Source organism: Anarrhichthys ocellatus, unplaced genomic scaffold, assembly GCF_004355925.1.
Source record: "Anarrhichthys ocellatus isolate YVR2014 unplaced genomic scaffold, GSC_Weel_1.0 scaffold211, whole genome shotgun sequence".
Taxonomy (NCBI): Eukaryota; Metazoa; Chordata; class Actinopteri; order Perciformes; family Anarhichadidae; genus Anarrhichthys; species Anarrhichthys ocellatus.
In genome coordinates, this window is record NW_022280241.1 from 168,678 (window position 1) to 179,209 (window position 10,532).

General features: G+C 42.1%; 1 protein-coding gene across 1 annotated transcript in view; it reads left to right on the top strand.

Moving 5' to 3' along the window:
* rfx5 (regulatory factor X, 5) overlaps window positions 1–7,307 on the top strand; it is a 12,855-nt gene extending 5,548 nt beyond the window's left edge. The window contains exon 10 of the mRNA XM_031878946.1: window positions 82–7,307. Within this exon, the coding sequence (XP_031734806.1) occupies window positions 82–1,149 (1,068 nt within the window). The 3' untranslated portion in view covers window positions 1,150–7,307. The remainder of the gene's footprint in view (window positions 1–81) is intronic.
* The last annotated feature ends 3,225 nt before the right edge of the window (window positions 7,308–10,532 follow it).

A 10,532-nucleotide genomic window follows, 5' to 3' on the forward strand; every position in this document is an offset into this window, starting at 1 on the left:
CAGTAACAGATCAATCAGTAACAGATCAATAAGTAACAGATCAATCAATAAGTCATCAATAAGTCACTTCCTGTCCTACAGGTGGAGGCCTTCATGAAGCAGTTACCCAGAATCCTCCCCCGTAGTTCCCTCCCTGATAAGACCCAGCTGTCCGTCCGCTCCTCTCCTCCCTCTCTGGCTCCCAAAGACTCCTCTGGGGTCGGGGGGGCCTCGGGACCCGGAGGCTCCGCCGCCGCCGGCGGTGCCGGGGTGAAGGTCATCGCCATGGCAACGCTGCCCCAGCAGCAGGGCGGGCCCGTCCCGGTGATGATCCTTCCTCAGGGCTGTCTGTCATACGAGCGGGAGAAACTGGCCCCGCCTCCTCTTCCTCCTCCTGCGGCCCCGACCGCCGTACTGCAAAAACCACGAGGGAACGGAAACAAGCGCCCCCTGGAGACCGTGGCATCGGGCAGCGGCGGCGCGGCCTCGTCCGCCGCACCGCCGGTGAAACGTAAACGCGGACGACCGAGAAACCCTCGGCCGGAGGACGCCCCGCCTCCTCCTCCCCCCGCCGCTCTCTCACCAAAACCTCCCCCCCACCCGCCCATCATCACCTCCGTCACCGGCGGCGTCATCCAGAAAGCTTCTTCCTCTTCCTCCTCTTCCTCCTCGCAGCTGCCGGTGCTAGAGCTGGTGATCCAGGACCAGCCGGGGGGGCTGGTTCTGAGCCCGGTGTCGGACCCGGGTCGCCGGCTGATGGAGCACCGCGGCGTGGTGGTGCAGTGTCAGACGGCGGCGGTGGAACCGGACCACCGCGGCCGGCCGCTGCTCCTCTTCCAGAGTCCGGGGACGGGCAACACCGGCTGGGAGTTGGGACGCACCCCGATGGTGGAGGTCATCCAGAAAGCTCCAAGGCCGCTCAGCAGCAACAACAACAACAACTCCGCTGCACCACCCGCCGCACACCTCCGCCCACTTCCTCCTCCTCTTCCTCTCCCCACGCTGCACGAGGAGCGGGGGGAGGTGGAGATCACGTTAACGCCGGTGGAGCTGCACCTCAACCCTTCCTCCTCCTCCGCTGCTCCTGCCTCCTCTTCCTCCATCTGCTCCATCACGGTGGTGAAGGAGGAGGAGGAGGCAGAGAGCAGCACCTCCTCAAAGACACACTAGCTCTCTTCTTCTTCCTCCTCCTCCTCTTCTTTTTTTATTTTGTTTTTTTATCACCTGGGAGATAAGCCCCGCCCCCTTTACCTCTCCTCTTCATTATTGGTGGAAATCCCAGATTGGCGGCAGCAGAGAGCCAATCGAGGAGGATACATGAAGCCAGTTCCTTCCATCGGCTCTCAATGCACTTTGTAAACAGACCAGCGACTCTTTAATTAACTGCATGTCTGAAACCAGAAGAGCGACTCCTCAGGTGGTCGGGCCTCAAATCTTCCTCCCTTCCCTCCTCGCCTCCTCGCCTCCTTCATCTCCAGACTTCTCATTTTTCCGTGCTGAGGGGGTTTTTTGGTCGCTCTCGCTGCTTCAGATCAGTCGATTTATAGGAGAAGAAGAAGAAGAAATAAACAGATAAAAGAAAAGAGTGACACAAAGGGAAGGAGACAAGGAGACAGGATAGAATCAGAAGGTACTACGGGTCAGAGCCTTGTGAAGGTTCTTTGTGCTAAATATGATAAAATTACTTCTTTAACGGAGCTCCGCCTTGATTCACCTTCACTTCAACATGATTTTAGGATTCTGTGCTGCAGATTTACAACTGTGGTAAAAAGTCAACAAAGAGTCTTTAAAGTGGACTGAATGTGAATCGAAGCTCCGCCCTCTTTAAAGAGTTCCTGTTCTAAACAGTTTGTTGCGTTTGTGTTGCTTTAATAGATATTTCTGTGTGTGTGTGTGTGTGTGTGTGTGTCATTAGCTACATGAACTCATGAATTCATCCCCGTTACTAATCAAAAACCACCTTTAATGTGGGGTCCAAGTCTGTGGTGGAAGGCGGCCATGTTTGTAGTTCAAAGGCCTGTTTTTGTCGTCGTCTTCAGTAATTTTATTATATTTATATTCTAGTTTAAACAATTAGGTTTCCCCTCTTCCAGATCTAGAGAGTTTATTCTGAGGAACTGTAACAGAAGATAAAAGACGACGAACAGTTTCAGAACGTTCGAGTCCGTAAGTTCAACATCAGAGCTTTAATGTAGCAAAGAAGCTCGATAAAACATGTTGTGATTTAATTTATCCACTTATATATATATATATTGTGATGTAAAATAAACCAAACAGGCACGTTTGTTCTAAAATGTTTAAGTAAAATAGAAACGTGCTTGGTTGCAGTTAGCACTTCCGTGGCCACAGAAACGTCTCAAACTTCAGTGAAGAAACGATGATTTGTGTCGTCCAATCAGAAGCCTCCGAGGGCTGAAAGAGAAAGCACAAAGTCACGTCCTCGTAGCGCTAAAGATGCGACGTATTAACGATGGACGTGTGCAGGAAAACTAGCTTCTGTAGCGCTGTGAGTCGCCCAGGATTAGCCTGCTAGCTTAGCTTAGCTTTATGTTGCCATGCGCCCTTTGCACTAACTCCTCAACCACCAGTGAGGTGACGTTACCGCGTCTGGAATGTGGACGTGTCGCAGTAACAGTTCAGACATCACAGAGTTTCATGAACACCGATGAATAATTGAATGTGTTCATAACGTCTTCCAAAGAAACATTCAGCAGGAAAGGAAACTTTATTGGGACAAATTTAAGTTCTTGATACAATAAAAACAGAGAAAACGTTTAGTATCGAACGAGAAGCAGAACCGGTAAACGTTGAGTTCAGACTGTTTACATTTGAAGACTTTAGGAACACTTCGATCCGTTTATACTGATGTTTTATAAACAAAATAATCAACAAGTTCATCAATAAGAACATCAATAATCATTAGTGTCACATTGAAGATAAAACAACAACTTTAAAAGACTATGCTTTTTTAAGAATATATAAAAACATAAACCAGTACTCCGTGTATATTTACCTCTATTACATCAATACGATACACAAAAAGAAAACACTTTAAGAAATACTACTATATTATTTTTTTAATTAATCAATTAATTGTAAGAAAAACGTATTTTATTTTAGTCCTTAAACACGCGATGTTTTCACAAACAAATCATTTTAGTCGTTATTAAAGAAAAGCAGAACAACAACAAAAGGGCTTGAACTTAAATTCGGGATGATTTGCTCCTCCTTTCTTCTTCTTCGTTGGTGGAGGAGTTTAAACCCGCCGTCGTCATGGTAACGTCACCTTTCTGACATTTGTTCTTCACCTCTTTGCCAAACTGCCTCATCTTCTTCGTTGGTGCTACAAAATCACAGGGCTCGCTGTCTGCCCTCGTGATCACAGATTTGTACAAAAATCAAGGTGTGAGTGTGTGTGTGTGTGAGAGTGTGTGTGCAGGTTGTTTAAAGGGACGCCGAAAAAAGATTTTTGACTGTTAAAAACTGTTGCATGATGGGAAAGTGAGTTCGAGCTCTTGACCTTTTTGCCGTGAGGCGAGTGCAGCCTAGCTTACAGCACGACCCGCGGTTTATAGTTAAAAGGAGCGCTAATGATGCTAACGCTACGTTTTTTAATCGCTAAAGTCAAGTGCCAAAATGTGGAAAAACATCTTGACTGAAAACGTCTCGGCCGCAGAGCCTCCGCCCTTCAGACAGAACTGGAACAAAGAGTTGCACTGTTAGAATTTAAAAAACAAGAGAAAGGACTTGTGTGTTATGAATTCATTGCTGTATTTCTGTAACTCTGCTTCATGCTTGCACTCAGATTTATATTTATCAGGTCAGAATAATAATTAAAGAGGGAAATGCTCTCTCGTTTAAAGTGGCAGTAACTGGAGGGATTTAGAGAGATTTAACTAAACGAGATGGTTGAAGCAACATTTCACTTGATGGGCGACAGGAAACACTTAAAGGGTTCACAATGCCTCAAATTCACTTGTTCACACGACACGTCAACGTGTGACTAGAGTCTGGACTCACGTCACATGACCTGGACTCAAGTCATAACTGGGGACCTCACCTGGACTTGATATCTCTTGACTTGGGACTTGTTGGTCTTGACTCAGGTCTTGACTTGGAACTTGTACCTAATGTGGTACTTGTTGGTCTATACTTGGGACTTGATTGGGTATTTGTTGGCCTTGACTCTGGACTGTTTGGTCTTGACTTGGGAGTTGGTAAGTGACTTGTTGACTTGGGAGTTGACTGTTTTATTAATTTGAACATTGGAAAGGTGGTCTTAAGTGCTTTTGGAGTAAATGACAAGCACTTTGTTTAAACTTCACTCAGGACTTGGTCTTACCTTGGAACTAGATTGACTAGATCTGGACATGTTGGTCTTTACTTGGGACTTGTTTTTGACTTGGTACTTGTTGGTGGTACGACAATCACTTTGTTTGTACTTGACTCTGAATCTTAAGTTATTGGTTTTGATGTTGGGACTTGTTCATGACTCTGGCATTAACTTGGGACTTTGGACTTGTACTTGACGAGGGACTTGTTGGTCTTGACTCGGGACTAGTTCTTGACTTTGGACTTTTTTGTTTTGATTTGGGACTTGCTAGTCTTGACTTGAGTCTAGTTCTTGACTTGGAACTTTTTGGTCTTGACTCTGGTCTTTACTTGCAACTAGTTCTTGACTTGGGGCTTGTTTGTCTTGACTTGGGACTTGTGGGTCTTGACTCGGCTCTTGACTTGGGACTTGCTGAGCTTGATTAGCCAACAATAACTTTGTTTGACGCATACAGAGACCGTACCACTGCAGGGTTAAAGACATGAGAGCAACGCTTAAGGCAAAGTTGCCTGCTCTTGTTGTCCTACAAGTTGCCCCTTCATCAGCAATCCTCACTTACTGACTGGATTCATAATTTCAATCCGATATCTGACAACAGTTGAGATGTTTCTCAGCCCTGATGATAAAGTGAAGTGATGCTTTTAGCGTCTCGTTGGTAATCTAGAGTCGATCCAAAAGGTTCCTACAGCAGGACCTGCTGCTCTTAACTGGAAGTCAGTGATTGGAGGAAGCTTTAGTTTGGACCAGGTTGGACCTCTAACTGGGCCGACTGGACATGCTATGAATCCTGTGGTTGAAGGTTTGGAAAAGGGACTCGGAAGTCCAGTTGCTTTGTTCCAAGAATGCTTCAAAGGAAGTCATGAATGGCATGAATTCCTGGTTTGGCCCAGGAACCGTTGCTCTTTAACTGGGGGAACTGGACCTAAACCTGGACCGTGTTGATGTTTGAAAGAAACCTGAAAGATGAGAATCGAGCTCTGGAAGTTCGGCTGTGAAAGTTAAGTTCTAAAATAAGTTTGAGATTAGAGGAAGTCCCTGATCGCAAGACGCCCCAGTTTGGTCTTTAAATTGGAATGAGTTTGGAATCTGTGTTCGAAGAAGTCCGGAAGGTTCGGCAGCACTCAAAAGAATCTGACCAAGAAATGGTTCATGGGAAGTCGGAGATGGCATGAAGCCTCAGTTTGGCCCACTTACTGGTCTGACTGGACTGACTGGACATGAGGAGCTCCCTGCAGAATCTGTAAAAAATAAATGATGAAGAAGAGGTCCAGGTGTTTAACAAAGTCCAGATCTAAGAGGGGTTCTAGGAATAGTTCAGAACGAGTCTGTAAAGGCAGGAAAAGTTTGGTCCAGTTTGAACTGATGTGGTCCAGTTTGATCCAGTACGGTCCAGTTTGAACTAATATGGTCCAGTTTAGTCCAGTTTGGTCCTGCATTAGGAACCCGGGTCTGAAGGTGGAGGTGGTCATAGGAATCTTTCACTGTGGAGCCGTGTTGCTCAAAAAAGAAACCAGAAACGGGTCAGATAATCAAAGATTAAAGGATCGGGATTCGGGTAGCGGTGCGTCGACCTTGAAGGATCAGACTCAATGACACGGCGTCCTCTGATGTCACTTCCTGTACTGGATCTGTCGGTGGAGCTCAAAGCGGCTTCAAGTGTCCTTCAGTTCAACCACAAGATAAAACCGGTTCCGTTCTCAGCTCGTAGACGTCATGCAGGTTCAAAGGAAGTAAACAGGAAGTACGAGTTCAGTGATCAAGAGACCTTTTGATGCTACTTTCACCAAACGCAAAGCTAGAGAGGAACATATGAAGTCAATGCTAGATGATGCTGTATTGAGTGTTGGTGGAGCAGCTACAATGTTAGCTTAGCATAGCACCAATCAAACCAGACTCCATTCAGAAAACAAGTCATTTAAAAGTTGTTTACTTGTCGTCTTGTAGAGAGAACTAACAAAACATGAATTCAGACTTTTTATAAATTTCCATCATTATGTCGTCATTTCAGCATCATTTTTATCTGTTTATTGTAATTAAATTACAACAAAATGGTGTATTTTGTGTTCAAACATCCTTATAAACCAGCTTCAGTGAAAACTCCTCTGGATGAAGTGATGAACTCAGACATGACGCGGTTTACTTTACATGAACAATCATTGCTTTGCGTTTGGTGTGAACTCAGCATTGCATTTGTTCTGTTATTGAAGAAGAAGACGTCTTACTTCTTCTGCTCTGAAGGTCTCTGAGGTTTTAACCTCAAAGAGAGTCGTCACAGTCAAACTAATCGACTCGATCGATTCGTCTTAACGACTCTTTAACATCTGTTCTCAAAATAACACGAAGAAAGAGTTCAACAGAACGAATGAAACGAGCTGAAGGTCCACTCGACGGTCAGGTGACGAGATGACGAGACGTTGGATGGACGGAGACGATCCTGGTCAACACTGCTTATTGTGATGAAGGTGATGATGGTGATGATGGTGATGATGATGATTAACTCCCAGTCTAAACTGAAAGTAGCCCTGTTTCCTGTCAGAGACTCACTCACATTTAAATCTCCTGGATTCAGTTCGTTAAATTCTGGGTAATGAAGTCCTGGAACAGCTGACTGGGACTCTGACATCAAACAGCAACATTTAGAGCTTCGTGCTGCCTTCTGTTCCCTCTGTGAGAGTCTTATTACAGCTTGTTGACTTTATTATTATTGTTGTTGTTGTTGTTGTTGTTGTTGTTACTGTTGCTATGGAGATCTTTGCTTTGCTTCCTGCATGTTTTTTTCCGGTGACTGTTTTGTTGTTTTTTTGTGTATTTTTTTTCTTTTTCTTTCCCTGTAATCAGACGGTGTTTTTGTGTTTCGTGTTTTTTTTGCACTTTACTCCTTTAAATTAAAGGAACGGTGTGTAACATGTCGGGATTTATTGGAAGATATTGAATATAATATTCATAACTATGTTTTAGTTTTATTCGTATTTTAATGTTTTGATGTCATTTATTATCAGGTTTATTATTGGAGCTCCTCCAACTACACACACACACATAGACACACACAACTACACCCACACAACTCCACACACACACAGATACATATTTGTGAGTAAAAAGCCAAAACTTTATCAATAAATCTGTGAACCCGTAAACGAAAGTGAAACCTAATCCATTCATCCGTTCTTTATAAACTTCAGTCAGAAATGTTATTTATTTTATGAACATTATTCATTTTGTTTCTAGTGAATATTATATAAATATGAATGACTTTATAAAGTGACTCTGCTCTAGAAACAATATTTAATTATATCTAAATTATAAATAACTTGGTTCACCACTAGATGTCACTAAATCTTACACACTGTCCCTTTAACCCCCCCCCCCCGCCCCCCCCCCCCCCCCCCCCCCCCCTCCAATAATAAGTGAAACACCTTTACTTACTTTGTGAGTTTTCACTCCGACCCCAGTTTGTTTTAATGGAGCCTGTTTTGTTGGCTTGTTGAATTGTTGGCTTGTTGACTTGTCGGCTCGTCGGCTTGATGACTAGGAATGATGCAGCTGCAGGTTCTGTTTTGTTGTGAAGAGAAATGTGACGGAGAACAGAACTCTAATGTGAATCTATTTTCCTACGCTGGCTGGAATAAAGGACGAGACGTTCACTGGCAGAAAACACAATCCGTCTGTTCGCTTCTCTTCTTTCACTTTCACACTTTCACTTTCTTCCTTTCCTTCTCTTGCTTTGTTTCCTCTCTCAGACACTGGGCGGCGCTTCTTCTAAAGGTTGAATGTTACTGAAATAGATAGTTCATTTATTATATACAAAATAAATATAATATATCTATATAATATTATATAATATATAGATATAATATTATATCTATATATTATATTATAATAATATATTATATTTATATAGGTATATTATATAATATTTAAAATATATAATATTTGATATGATAAAAATAAATAATATAATTTACAATATGAAGTATTTGTAAATGAATGTTTTGAAGTAAATAATTATATTAATTTAATGTTATATATTAGAATATTTTTATTGGTTTCGGTTAAAAAAAAACTTAAAACAGGAAATTAAAAATGATTTACAAAACCTGGAAAAAGTAAATGTTTTTAATGGAAAAAGTTTATTTTATTAAAAGAGGAAATAAAATAAATTATGATAAAATATTAGTTCAGGAAATCATTCAGATAAAGTTTTGGTCCAAACTAAACCAGAACCAGGATCTAAACCAGAATCAGGATCTAAACCAGAACCAGAACCTCAACCAGGATCTAAACCAGGACCAGGATCTCAACCAAAACCAAGAATCTCAACCAGAACCAGAATCTAAACCAGAACCAGAACCTCAACCAAAACCAGGATCTAAACCAGAACCAGAACCTCAACCAAAACCAGGATCTAAACCAGAACTAGGATCTAGACCAGAACCAGAACCTCAACCAGAATCTAAACCAGAACCAAAACCAGGATCTAAACCAGAACCAGGATCTAGACCAGAACCAAAACCAGAATCTCAACCAGAACCTCAACCAAAACCAGGATCTCAACCAGAATTAGGATCTAGACCAGAACCTCAACCAGAACCAGCTGCTCCATCAAGTCATCCGGAGTGAAACCGGAACCGACCCAGTGTCGTCTTCAAAATAAAAGCTTTGGTGAAATGGTGACGTTGAAAAGGAATTAAATGCAAATTTACGCATTAAAAAAAAAGGAATATCAGCAGAAACAATCATTAAATAATAATACTTTTTAAATGGAAGTTCTTTCTGTCGACCAACTAACTGAAGCTATAAACCTTTATACAGTAAAAGTGACTGTAATGAACTTTTATTTATTTATTTATATATATATATAAAATGTTATTCATTTTTAGATGTCATGATGCTTGTATTATTTGTATTATTGTATTTAATGTAGTAAGTAATCAAAATGAAAATATGTAAATATTTCTTAAAATACATTTCACGGTCGTATTGGTACAAACATCATTCAAATATATAAATTATATATAATCAGTGGAGCTGGTGGAGCATGTTCTCTGTAGGGCTGAGCCACATCCATCAATGTCAGCAAACATCCAAGAATGATTTCATGCAAAAACATTAAGGTATCAAACACATGTTAATACTTTACAGTTAAATATTTAACCTTTATTCCAACATGAAAAAAGCAGAAAATAACACTTTGATAAACATGTCAGGACATGTTATTATAGTCTCAGTATCATATAATAATATATATACAGTTGTGTGAAAAAGTGTTTGCCCCCTTCCTGATTTCTTATTTTTTGCATGTTTGTCACACTTAAATGTTTCAGATCATCAAACTAATTTAAATATTAGACAAAGATAACACAAGTAAACACAAAATGCAGTTTTTAAATGAAGGTTTTTATTATTAAGGGGGAAAAAAATCCAAACCTACATGGCCCTGTGTGAAAAAGTGATTGCCCCCTAAACCTAATGACTGGTTGGGCCACCAGTTGTTTTTCTTAAGCCATTCAGAGGTGGACTTGCTGGTGTGTTTTGGATCATTGTCCTGCTGCAGAACCCAAGTGCGCTTCAGCTTGAGGTCACGAACAGATGGCCGGACATTCTCCTTCAGGATTTTTTGGTAGACAGCAGAATTCATGGTTCCATTTACCACAGCAAGTCTTCCAGGTCCTGAAGCAGCAAAACAGCCCCAGACCATCACACTACCACCACCATATTTTACTGTTGGTATGATGTTCCTTTTCTGAAATGCCGTGTTACTTTTACGCCAGATGTAATGGGACATACACCTTCCAAAAAGTTCAACTTTTGTCTCGTCAGTCCACAGAGTATTTTCCCAAAAGTCTTGGGGATCATCAAGATGTTTTCTGGCAAAACTGAGACGAGCCTTTCTGTTCTTTTTGCTCAGCAGTGGTTTTCGTCTTGGAACTCTGCCATGCAGGCCATTTTTGCCCAGTCTCTTTCTTATGGTGGAGTCATGAACACTGACCTTAATTGAGGCAAGTGAGGCCTGCAGTTCTTTGGATGTTGTTCTGGGGTCTTTTGTGACCTCTTGGATGAGTCGTCGCTGCGCTCTTGGGGTAATTTTGGTCAGCCGGCCACTCCTGGGAAGGTTCACCACTGTTCCGTGTTTTCGCCATTTGTGGATAATGGCTCTCACTGTGGTTCGCTGGAGTCCCAAAGCTTTAGAAATGGCTTTGTAACCTTTTCCAGACTGATA